The 13,289-nt window shown below is 51.0% G+C and overlaps 1 protein-coding gene across 1 annotated transcript in view; it reads right to left on the reverse strand.

The window, feature by feature from the left end:
- CEP72 (centrosomal protein 72) overlaps positions 1-1,654 on the reverse strand; it is a 33,369-nt gene extending 31,715 nt beyond the window's left edge. Inside the window, 1 exon segment of the mRNA XM_007472122.1 lies at positions 1,576-1,654. Coding sequence (XP_007472184.1) covers positions 1,576-1,654 — 79 coding nt within the window.
- Positions 1,655-13,289: the final 11,635 nt, after the last annotated feature.

Raw genomic sequence — 13,289 nt, forward strand, 5'->3', positions numbered from 1 at the left:
AAATCAGCAAGGATACAAAAGAACTGAACAACGTCACAAGTCAACAAGATCAAATTGACATTTATATAACACTCCAGCCAATGACAGAGTACACATTCTTTCCAAGTGCACTTGGAACATTATAGACCAGATCTTGGGCCATAAAACAAACTTCAAATTTAAAATAATTAAGATCATACAGAGTGTTTTCTGACCATAATGGAATCACACCAGAATCAATAACAAAAAGAAAAAAATACCAAACAAACTAGGAAGACCTCCAATCACACAAAAATGAAAAGAACACACTTGTGAACAATCCATAAGTCAAAGAGGAAGCCAAGGGAAATAAACAAACACAGTGAAACTAAATGAAAATGAAAACACAACATAACAAAACTTGTGGATTCAGCTAAAGTTGTGCTTAGAGGGAAACTTATAGCACTAAAATGCTTATATTATATTTAAAAAGGTCTCAAGTCAGAAATCTAAACTTTCATCTCAAGAATCAAGAAAAAGAAGAGCAAAAGAAATGCAAAGCAGCAGAAAGAAGAAAATCATACAGATACAGAATCAATGAAATTGAAACCCGAAAACCAATGGAGAAAAAACAAAAGCTGGCTCATTGAAAAGATTAATGAAATCCATAAACCTCCAGAAAGACCAAGAAAAAGAAGACAGAGATGACCAATAACATGGACCGGAAGAAGGGTATCACTACAGACCCCAGAGACATTAATAGGCTAATAAGGAAATACCACAAACTCTACACACATAAATGTAACGACTTAGATGAAATGAACCAGTTTCGCAAAACCCCAGACGGCTATAACTCACCTAAGATGAAGGTGATGATACAAACAGTTCTATAATGACTAGAGAAACAATTCGTCATTTAGAAGCTTCAAATACAGAAATTTCCAGGCCCATAAGGTTTCACTGGAAAACTCCATCGAACAAAGAAGAATCGGCATCAATTTCACACAATCTCTTCTGGAAAACAGAAGAAGGGGCAATTTACCAACTATTTCATGAGTTGGGCATTACGTGGATGACAAAACTAGACAAAAACAGGAAAACAGAAAACTAGCGACCCGTATCCCTCAGGACATGGGCCCACGGGTGCTGAGCACAGGAGGAGCAGGGTCCGGGGCACCCGGGGGTCCTACTAAAGGAGGGCACGCTCCTCCTCCAGACACGAAGGCGCTCCACGCCTTTTCAGAAAATCAGCCTAACGCACATCATCAACGGGGAAAGAAAGCCCAAGTGACCTTATCGGTCAAGGCGAAAAGCACTGGCGCAAGGGCTCAGCAAACCCGGCTGGGAAGAGCTCCCCGCGGGCAGTCTGCGAGGGGGAGCTTGGCCCCCACCTCTCGGGGGACTCAGCTCGGAACCCCTGCCCCTCCCCCACCCTCCCCCACTTCGGGCCCCCCCAGGCCTGCCCCTCACCCTCGCGCCCCCAGGCCTGCGACCGTTCGGGAGCCGCGGTCGCGTTTCGTCACCTCTGGCCCGACAGGTCCGCCGACACCTCGGCGGGAAGCTCGCGCCCCCGGCCAGCGCCGCCCACCCGTCCGCCGCCCACCGCCCGCCGCGCACCCAGGCCGCGGTGAGGCGCCAGCCCGGCCTTCCCCTGGATCTTCTCTTCACACAGAACCAGCCGCCCCGCCGGCGCCATTCTTTCAAACGGCGCACACCTGTCCGCGCCTGCGCGCCGTGGCTGCCGACGGCCGAGGCGCGGGGCCAGGATCCAGGGTGGGACCGGGGGGCGGGGCCGGGCTGGGGGCAGATCGAGGCCGAGGGGCGGCGGGGCGGGGCGGGGCCAAGGGCCTCTGCGGGGGGCGGGGTGCGGGGGGTGAGGAAGCGGACAGAAGCTGCCGGGAGGAAGCCTTAGGGGAAGTCGGTGCCCGCCCCAGGGCTTACCTGGGACTCGACGCACTTGGAGACCTCGCATCACCTGGGCACCTGCCCCATCTGGGGACCCTACGCACCCCCAGATTCGCCTGCGTCCTGGGCTGCGGGCGCCCCAGGTTCTGCGCGAGGGCTCCTCAGGTGGGGTCGCAGTGCTCTCCCGCCACAGTCGAGTGACTCAGCGGCAGCGGGTCCTGCTCTGCCCCCATCCTCAGTTTCTAGGTGATGAGGTCTGGGGTCTGGCCTTGAGACTTATCAGCTGACCGAGGGGCTCACGGCGTGTCCGGCTCACTGGGCCCTTTGTGGGGGTGCCCCCTCCCTCCCGGCTCACCCCAGAGGGTGCCCCTACTGCCTCTCACCCCAGATTTGACTGGCCTGTGGCAACATCCCCTGGCATGTCACAGCCTGGATGGTGGCATAGGGGGGTGTAGGTGGGCTTGTAGGGCCAGGGGTGAAGGGCAGTTATAGACACTCAGGGGTGAGGGGCAGTGGTGTAGACAAGGGAAGTACGGCAGAGGGTGTAGGGCAGGGGCGAAGACGGGGGTGTAGGGAGGGGTACGGGGTGTGTGCAGGGGCTGGGGGCGTGCATCCGGGTGCCTGAGTCTCTCCTGAGCGGGGCGAGGCTTCAAGCCTGCTGCACCAGGCCTGTGGGGCTGTGCCATTTACGGAGGCCGGCAAACAGCGATATTTTGAGTCTGGATTGCCAAGTGACTGCCCACAGTTCCAGGCCACGTATTGCCATCATCTCACTTCCTACAAGACCGTGGAGGGACTCGGGCACACCCGAGGCCCGGCACGTGGTCACCAACCAGGTGCCCCCTGAGTGGAGCTGGTGCAGCCAGGAGGCTAGAAACTAAGCAAATATCCCGGCTCTCAGAAGTAAACGGAAGCAAACAAAAGGCTTCTGTTGCTGTCCTCCCCCGCTCCCCGAGAAAAACGGCTTGTCAGCAAGGGCACAGCCCACACGCCAAACACCGCTGCGTCCTCCTGCTGCAGGTCACTTCAGGCCGGGCAGCCCCGTCTCAAGTCCTCTGCAGCTTTCTAGAACATTCCAGGGAGGCTTCCAGGCCCCTCAGCCTTGAGCCAGTCGGTCAGTCCATCCCAGGGTGAAGGCTGGTGACAGAGATGGAGACCCAAGGACCGGCCCACGCTGGTCCCGCGGACTTGGCAGCCAGAGGGGTCCTCCAGGGGCTGGCGGCCTGGAGCATCTTGGACTTCCCCTACTCTTTGCCTGGCCTGGGCTGGGAGGGGGCAGGGGCGGGAGGAGAAGGGGCAATCTCCCACCTTCCCCCAGCGAGCGGAGCTGTCCAGGCCCTAGAACCAGAGCGGCTGTGGCGCTGGCCACGCGCTCCGGGAACTGCGTGAGCTCTCGTGTCACCACCTCTCCACCCTGGGGTGAACGCCAGCACGGTCACTTCACCCACAAGGAGACCTCAGCCAGCTGCGTGCGACCGGACTGAGAATCAGGGTCAGACCCGAGCCCAGCCCCGGGCTGCTTCTCACCAGGCCCTCCAAACGGGAGGCAGGGAGCCTCTGGGAGCCTGAAGACAGACCCACACAACCACGGCTCCAGACACCACTGAACTCACACGCGCCCCCGTTCACACTCACACACCCTGACACGCACACATCCTCACAAACCTCCGACAATCGAGCTCCAACTCGGACGACCATTCCCCGGCCGGATGGCAGGAACCCACCCTGGTCACACGCGAGGCACTGCCCAGAAGCCGGTGCTCTGTGGCATCAGCCTCCACCCTGGACCAAGTGAGAAGCGTCTGATCAAGGACAGCTGCTCGCTGGTTCTGATGCTTATTCGTTCATAAATGTTGAACGAAAGAGCCTTTTCCCGGCTGTTTTTCTACACAAGATCAGTACCGACATGTGTGACTTGTCAATGCATCATTTTGCCGACTAACCTCTATCCAAAGTGTGACGTGAGACGGAGTGTGAGGACCTTCCTGCGGCTGTTGGAAGGTAAACAGGGCCAAGAGGGGGTGGGGGCTCATGTAAACGTCCTACCATCGTGACTAGCTCATCTGAACACAGAGGACGGGGTTTGTGTTCACCTGCGAGTGTAAACACTTGTACCTAGCTGAGCTATCAGTTAAGATGCAAGTAAAGCCCAGCTGGGGCGGGCCTGACATAAGGACACCCGGCTAGAGTCCCCAAGGTGGGCTGGGCTCAGTTTGGCTGGCTGGCAGCCAAACCTCTGTCCTGGACACTCGGCCACGCAGCTCACTTCCCAAGAGGCAGGATCCTTCCTGGCTGTGTCCAGCGAAGACTCCTGTTTCCATGCCCTGCCTGCAGAGCCCAGAGCCCGAAGGGTCTCCCGTCCTGCTGGCCTGGACCATCCCCAGAGCTCGTGAGCCGCCTCCGTGCCCAGCAGGGCTTCAGCCAGGAGGAGGAAGCAGGGGCCAGCTCCCCCTGCAATTGCTGACTCTGAAAGTAGGGAGGCAGGACAACCGGGCCTGACTTTCTGCACTGCAGCGGCATGGGGCGAGCCGCAGCCACTCGCAGGCAGGCCCCGGCTGCATCTGGACAGCCCCTCAGGCACCTACCCCAAAGAAGCTGGGGTAGGTGCACCTAGCACCTTCCAGGTGGGAGCTGCCCCTGTGCACACACCCTGCCCCTGCCCCTCGCACGACTGCTCACCGACGGGGGGAGATACAGGGATGAGGGGCACACCTCAGCCATGACCCCAGGGTCCCCAGCCCTCCTGAGGACGAGGCCGCCTCCGTCAGGTCTGGGCACCTGCAGCCTTCTCCCCACCTCTGAGGCTCTAGTGAGCGCAGGGCTCAGGGGCCCTTTGGACCAGGCAGATTATGGCCAGGCTAACCCGGCCTTGGAGGCCTGCTCCCCACCCTGGTCCTTCCCCGCCAGCCTATTTCAGCCACCCTAACTGCTTCCCGAGAGCTCGCCTGCACTGACCCTGTAGATCCCAATATCGCCCTGCCTGCTGCTGCTACACGGGTTCCTGTTGGACTCGGAGCCCTCACCTGGCAGAGGTTGGCAAGCACACGGCAGGAGGCCAGGCACTGCCATGCTTTTGTGGGTTATTGGTTACATCCGCTTTATGGTGGGCAGCATGGAGGGCAGCAAGTGGGGCTGAGACCCAGGCGCTCAGGTTGAACAGTGCAGCTGGAGGCGGGGCCTGTCGTGATCACTCTGAGGGGCCGTGGGCAGGCTCCCTGGCTCTTGTGTCCGGGGCAAGCTGCTCTCTGAACCGAGTCTTCTCATCTCTAGAAAAAAATTCACAGGGCTCTCGAGGGGGTGGGTGGTTCCCAGCCCTCTTCAACCTTGTCTAGTTCCAATGGAGAGGGTGGAGAACCTCTTACATCTCTTACAGCTCTGGTTGGCCACTTCTGGCTGATAAGAAGTAAGCGTGAGGCTACAGTGGCATTTGGGGGTAAAGTTTTGATATTCTGGGAAAAGAGATAAGTGTAGGTGACACATGCCAGGCCCCCCTTCTTCTTGCCTTGACACAGTTGTGATGGCTGGAGCTGCAGCAGCCATCCTGGGACAGTGAGGGGGTAAGAAACCGGCATCACAGAGGTGCCCAACCTGGGCTCCAAACCAGTGCCAGTCCCTGAACCTCCAGCCTCCTGGCTCAGTGAGAAGAGACTAGTGAGAGTGACCATTGCTGCAGCTGAATGCATTCCCACCCGATCCTGGAGTCTGCTGAGGTAGCAGATGAAAAGTGTGTGGCATAGACTGGACCAGTCAAGAATATTCGTAGGACATGGGCTGTAAGGCAGAAATGTAGCGGCGACTGTGCCAAAGGAAGACTCCCTTTCCACTCGGGGGAGACAAGACATGGTCCCAGAGGAAGAAGGGGAGGGGGCGTGGAGCCGTGTGTTTCCAGCAGAAGAGTAGGGAGTGAGAGGCCCCCACGTGGCCCCAGGCTCAGTCAGAGAGGAGGAGCCGGACGGAGCAGACCTGTCACTCCCTCTGCCCAGGGGTCCAAGTGTGGCTCCGAGTGGGGGTCCAGCCTGGCTGAGTCCACGTGCTTCGTGTAGATGATGGAGCAGATCAGGGCAAAGTACAAACAAAACTTGAAACTTAACTAACTGGTTTCCCAACTACAAAGTGAATGAGAAATCTGAATCCACCCTCCTGCCCTTTGTCATTTGTGATGATCAACAGCTGAAATAAATAGGGATGCGACCCCCAGAGCGCAGACTAAACCCAGGTAGTATCAGAAAAACAAAAGTGGAAGGAAACCTTTGCCTTCAGGAAGCTTACACTTTACTGGATAGCGTGTACTTGAAAAGGCTATTTTGGGAAAATTTTCGTGAAACTGAAAAATGCGCCCTTCCCCCCCAGAGAACCCACGCAAAACCCTTGGGACCTCTGAATGTTACCTTATATGGCAAAAGATGAGATTAAGTTAAGGATGTTGGGAGGATTTTATCCTGGATTATCTGGATGGGCCGTAACGCAATCACAAGAGATGGAAAAGAGGACACAGACGCTACACACGCTCGGGACCCCACGAGGCAGAGGTTGGCATGATGAGGCCACGAGCCCAGGGACGCCTGGAGCCCCCAGCACCTGGAAGAGGCAGGAAGGACCCTCCCCAAGACCCTGCGGAGGGAGAGTGGCCCTGTGACACAGGTGCCTGTCTGCGTGGTCATGGCGAACCTGCACGTGAGCCGCTGAGAAGAGGCTCCACAGGGTCCTGAGTCCTCTCACATCTCAGGGGCTCCTGGAAGAACCGGGAGGCTCCAGGCAGGCCCTGTGCCCGCTCTGCCTGCCGGCGAGAGGGGGCTTTGTCAGCCACGGAGTCTTGATGGGGCATTTTCTGGGCCAGCGACCACCACGGGGTGAGGGGCATCGCTTCTCACGCGCTTGGTTCCCGACCTCAGCTCCTCACACGGAGGGAGACCAACTCCCAAGAGACCCTGGACCCTGGAACACCGGAATGGAGGGGAAGGTCACTTTGTCACTGGCCTGCTGCAGAGGGGCCCAGGAGCGCGCTCCCTGGGGCTGGGTCCCCTGCTGGAATCATATCACCTGAAGTGTGCACCTTCCTCGGGACCCCGAGGAAAAGGCTGAGTTGTCTCCTGTGGATTATGTGCTGTTTTCCGTACTTATTTAACCTCAGATAACCATTTTCAGAACTCAGTCTCTGTTACCGATTTCGTTCAAAGGCCTCTTTTCGGTCTCAAGAAGCAGGAAGCAGTATCCTTTCAAAAACCAATTCGCCACATATTTTGGCTCATTAAATAACTAGTCTTACTCTGGACTCAGTTGATTTTTGAGGGAGTAAACAAGGGGTTGACTCACCTGTTTGCAGCCCCTGTCCTCCCGGACCTTTGAAGTCCCTGGGAGGCACCTTCACCTGGCCCACGAGTGGGGTCCGGCCGCACCCCGCAGATACACGCCTGAATCATCACCAGTTTCGCAGAGGGTTAGAAATGGGCTTTTAATTTGCTGACATACCCTCTGCTCGGAGCCCCAAGCAGGGTGCACAGCATGACCCGCCCTGCAGAGAAACTGCCAGAAGGATGAAAAGTGCCACGGAAACCACTGAGGGGGCAGGACGGGACGCGGCGCTGGGCAGGTCCCGACTTTCACTGTGGGTGTTTGAGCAAAGAGCTGACAAGCTGAGGTTAGCTGTCCACACCGTGGGCCCCGCGGGAAGCTGTGGGGCAGAGAAGAGCCAGGCGACGTCACTGTGGCCGGCACAGGAGGGGGAACCTCATCCGCCCCAGGGCTGCACTGCACCGCCGGCGCCAGCCCCTGTCGAAGCCACAAAGCCAAATCAGTACTTGTTTCCCCTTCTACCATTTGCTTCTCCTCGCCCGAGTGACTTTTCTGCTGACCCTCATTGACCCTCCACTGCCCCACTTAACGCTTCTAGTGTCTTTGGTCTTTACCCATGTTTGGACAGACCCACAGAGTACAAAGCCAAATGGCAGGTGTTACACAAACATGTATTTCATTTAGTTTTTTAAAATAAACGTCAGATCAGTTATTTAAGTAGTCAAATGGTTGGTTTCATACCCTTGAGCAGAAATATTTGTAGGTATTGGAAGAATAAATAATTAAATTGGGAGTAGGAATCCAAAGAAGCAGAATAGACAAATAGTTGAAATATGTAAACAGATACCTTTCAATTTTTAGTAGTTTTCGATTTTGTTGTTTACACGTTGATAAGTTGATTTATTATTTTTGGTGAATATTAACTGGATTCTTTAAGTGGTTCATTTTCTAATTCTTGAAGTGAACATGGAACTGGTTTATGGGATAATTTCTAACCCACACGAAAAGTTGTGTGTCATTAAATTCAGCCAACACATCTGAAGGACATAGTAGAAAGCAGATGAAGACCATAACCTAACATTCAAAAGGAGCTAAAAAGAAACACAATGACAGGACTTCCCTGGTGGCTCAATGGTTAAGAATCCGCCTACCAATGCAGGGGACACGGGTTTGAGCCCTGGTCCGGGAAGATACCACGTGCCTCGGAGCAGCTAAGCCCGGGCGCCACAACTACTGAGCCTGTGCTCTAGAACCCGCGAGCCACAACTACTAAAGCCCACAGGCCTAGAGCCCGTGCTCCACAACAAGAGAAGCCACCGCAATGAGAAGCCCGTGCACCGCAACGAAGAGGAGCCCCCACTCGCGGCAACTAGAGAAAGCCCGCGCGCAGCAACGAAGACCCAGTGCAGCCAAAAATAAATAAATTATTTTTTTTAAAAAAAGAAAGAAACAAAGTGATAGAAACCATGAAAGAACAACATAATTTAGAGTTAGGACAACTTAGAAGTAAAGTGATTGGAGAAAGTGAATATTTGAAAACAGATGACCAAACTCAGGAAAGAATTTCAAATATTTTTAAAATTTAGAGACGAAACCAGAAGCAACACAACTGTGGAAAATCACGACGGATATTTTGCCTTAAGAGAAATGAAAGAAATGAAGAATGTTTTTTAAACTAAAAGTTGCAGGAAGAAGAAAAGTCACTTGAAAACATGTATTGAAAGAGTTCACCGAGCACTGGAAAAACGGCCCAGAGTGACCAGCCCTGAGGCACCCATCAACGGAATTAGTGCACTTTGCAGCAGAAGGGAAATTACTTGGTCATCAAGTAACTGACATGTTACAAAAGGACCAAGTCACTGGTAAAGGGAAGAAAATCAGTGTCATCTTTCTGCCAGATAATCAAGGAAAGAGAATAGAGGCCGGGACTTAAATCCAGCCAGACTGACCTCAAGTGTTAACAGAAAGGCCGAAGACTAGCAATGCCCTCAGGGGATGCTGTTGGTGTCAGGAGCCCATGCTGAGGAGTCCGCTGCAGCCGTGGTCAGCAACGATTCTCCTACAGGGATAGACGGTAAATATTTTGGACTCTGAGGACCAAGAGGCAAATTGAGCCTATTGTGTGGGTTCTTATGTGACCATTTAAAATATAAAAACCATTCTTACTGGGGGGTCTCATAAAAATAGACACTGGGCTTGGTGCCGCCCTTGAGTAGGTCTCTCTACTGGAGAGCTGGCCTCAGACAACCAAAAAGACCGGTGTGTGTGTGGGGTGGGGGGGGGTACCCATATCAGGCTGGTGATCCAAATCAGAATTAAGATTTAGAATTTGGAATCTGGTTTTGGATTCAAGATTCTAGGCACAGAACTTGGAATCCAGAATCTGAATGCAGAACTTAAACCAATGAATTAAAAGCAGGATCCAGAATAAGGATTTGGAAATGTAGGCTGAACTCTTAGTGCCAATAATGACGGTATTTCTTTTTTTCTTTAATAAATTTATTTATTTTTCTTTGGTTGCGGTGCGTGGGCTTCTCATTGCGGTGGCTTCTCTTGTTGCAGAGCACAGGCTCTAGGCGCATGGGCTTCAGTAGTTGTGGCACACAGGCTCAGTAGTTGTGGCTCGCAGGCTCTAGAGCACAGTCTTAGTAGTTGTGGCTCACGGGCTTAGTTGCTCCGAGGCATATGGGATCTTCCCGAACCAGGGTTCGAACCCGTGTCCCCTGCACTGGCAGGCGGATTCTTAACCACTTGGCAACCAGGGAAGTCCCGACAGTATTTCTTAAACTTGTGAAACTTAATACTCTTTCCTTTTCATTTTAATATGGTTAATGAATTAACTTACTTGCACACCATAAAGTCTACTTTTTTCTTATAATGGCACCTTGATGAGTACACAACACAGCTCCAGCACCCCAAAAACTTCCTTTGGGCTTCCCTTTTGTAGTCAAACCCCTCCTCTACCCCAAACTCCTTTCCGTTTCGCCATCTCTAAAGCTGTGGCTTTTGCAGAAGGTCATATAAATTTATCTTTTGAGACTAGTGTCTTCAGCCAGCAGGATGCCTTTGGAGTCACCCAAGTTGTCATATGTAACAGTAGTTTTTTCCTTTTAATTGCTGAGTGGTATTCCATCCATGGACGTCCATTCACCTGCTGAGAGATACAAAGTTGTTTCCAGTTTTCGGTGATTACGGATAAAAAGCTACTATAAAGAGTCAGGTATAGGGCTTCCCTGGTGGCACAGAGGTTGAGAGTCCGCCTGCCGATGCAGGGGACACGGGTTCGTGCCCTGGTCCGGGAAGATCCCACAGGACGCGGAGCGGCTGGGCCCGTGAGCCATGGCCGCTGAGCCTGCGCGTCCGGAGCCTGTGCTCCGCAACGGGAGAGGCCACAGCAGTGAGAGGCCTGCGTACCGCAAAAAAAAAAAAAAAAAAAAAAAGAGTCAGGTATAGATTCTTCTGTGAAACAGGTTTTCATTTCTCCAGGGTAAATGTCTAGGGATAGATAGCTGAATCATATGATAGAAGAATGTTGAACTTTAAAAGAAACCGTTTTAAAATGCCAGCTTCTGGAGTGCCTATTATACCACATACTCTCCCGCCAGCCACGGAAGGGCGTTCCAGTCGCTCTGCGTCCTCACCAGCACTTGATCCTGTCATGTGTTTGGTTTTTCTTCCTTTCTTCTCTTTTTCCTTTTGTGCTGTACTAATAAATGCAGAGCAGTATCATCGGTCTGGTTAAAGGTTTGTCAGTTTTATCGATCTTTTCAAAGAACCGGCTTTTAGTTTCATTGATTTTTTTTCTTTATTGTCTTTGTGTTTTTCATTTCACTGGTTCCTCTTATCTCTATTATTTCTTTCCTTCCGCTTGCTTCCAGTTCAACTCAGTCTTCATTTTCTAATTTCTTAAGGTGGAAGCTTACATCGTTCATCTCTAATTTTTTTCTGTTTCAAATATTTCTTTATTCTTTCTAGTTAAATGCTTCTAATACAAGCACTTAATTCTATGAATTTCCCTCTTCAGTTTTGACATGTTACATCTTTATTTTCACTCAGTTCCAATAATTTCCAGTTTTGCTGAGATATCCTCCTTGACACATGGATTATCCAGAAGTGTGTTGTTTACTTTCCACATATTTGGGGAATTTTCCAGATGTTTTTCTGTTATTGATTTCTAGTTTAATCCTATTGTGGATTTTTTCTTCATTTTAAGTTTATTAAGGTGTGTTTTATGACCCAAGATATGTCTATCTTGGTGAATGCTCCACTGGTGCTTAAAAAGAATGTGTATTTTGATGTGGTTTGATATGGTAGAGTCTATAAATGTCAATTATATCCAGTTGGTTCATGGTCTTGGCCAGTTCTTATATAGCCTTGCTAATTTTCTGCCAACTTTTTTGTCAATTACTGAGAGAGGAGTTGTTACAGACTGAACTGTATTCCCCCACAATTTGTATTTTGAAGCCCTAACCTCCAACGTGACTGTATTTGGAGAGAGGATCTCTAAGAAGTAATTAAAGTTAAACGAGGTCATAAAGATGGGGACCTAAGCCCACAGGACAGAAGAGAAAGACAGCAGATATCTCTCTCTGTCTCTGTCTCTCTGCCTCTCTCTCCACACAAGCACAGAGGAAGGTCATGTGGGGACACAGCAAGAAGGTGGCTGTCTATAAGCCAAGGAGAGAACTCTCACTGTAACCTGCCCTTCCAGCACCTTGATCCTGGACCCCCGGCCTCCAGGGTGTGGGAAGATAAATGTAGTTCAAGCTGCCCAGGCCGTGGTGCTGTGACAGCGGCAGGCTGGCTGAGACGGGAGGGTGGGGTGTCCAGCTACAGTGATGGGGTCGTCTCTATTCCCTTTCAAGTCTGTAAGTTCTTGTACTTTGAAGCTCTGCTGTCAGATGCACATGCATTTAGGATATATTATGTCTTGGTGACTGGATTGTTCTATCATTACATAATATTCCTCTTTATTTCCAGTAATTTCTTTATTCTAAGGTTTATTTTGTAACTGCATTTTTTTAAATTGGTGTTTGCTTGGTGTCTTTTTCTATCCTCTTATTTTCAGAGTCTCTGTATCTTTATATCGGCAGCAGGTTTCTGTAGACGGCGTGTAGAGAGGTCTTGTTGCTTTTATCCAGGCTGACCGTTACTGTCTTCATTGGATTCTTAGAACATTTGCCTTTATTTTCATCGTTGACACGTTTGAATTTAGAGCCACCATTTCCATTACATGATCCCTACTTGTCTCCTCTTCTCGCCCGTTTCCTGTCTTCTTTTGGATTATTGGAATAACTTTTAGTATTTCATTTTAATTTACCTGCTGGTTTAACTAAATCTATTTGTGTAATTTCTTCAGGGGTAACTCTAGGGGTTACTGTATCCACATTAACTTCTCCCTCTACTTATCAATCTAGTAGAATTAACATTTTACCATTTAAAGTGGGATGTGAAAAGCTTATCGCCTCTCTACCTTTTATGTTGTGGTTGTCACATGTATTACACCCATATCCACTTAATCCCTAACCCGTACCTTAACCCGTACCCTAACCCGTACCCTAACCCTAAGCTTAACCCTAACCCTAACCCCTAACCCCTAACCCATACACTAACACTAACACTAACCCTAACCCTAACCGAAATTCTACCACTTTATGTTAATAATTGCTGCTTTCAACCGTCATACATATTTTAAAGACACATCTACAAGCTGTCTACAGTTTAAAATATAATGGTGTAGGTACGTTATAAATACAGGAATGGAAGAAGGTATATCAGACAAACATCAATTAAATAAAAATCCTCCAATGGCCTTATCAGCATTAGACAAACTGACTTCAGGGCTAGGAACATCCACAGGAGTGACGAGGAGAAACCAGCCGCTGCACTTGCCCACGCTCCTCCCTTCCTCCCTCTCTCCCTCCCTTCCATCTTCCCTTCCTTTAGCTCGATTCCCTCCGGGGACATGCCCTCGGCCTGAAGGATTCCTTGGTATACCTGTCAGAGCAGGTGTGCTGGCCACAGGCTGTCTTGGTGCTCCTTCACCAGAGAATGTCTTCACTGCCCTCATTTTGATGATGCTTTTGTGGGACACACAGCTCTGACGTGATGACCTTTCAGGTTTGGCTTTTTTT

This window comes from Lipotes vexillifer, unplaced genomic scaffold (assembly GCF_000442215.2).
Source record: "Lipotes vexillifer unplaced genomic scaffold, Lipotes_vexillifer_v1.1 scaffold1063, whole genome shotgun sequence".
In the NCBI taxonomy this organism is placed as follows: Eukaryota; Metazoa; Chordata; class Mammalia; order Artiodactyla; family Lipotidae; genus Lipotes; species Lipotes vexillifer.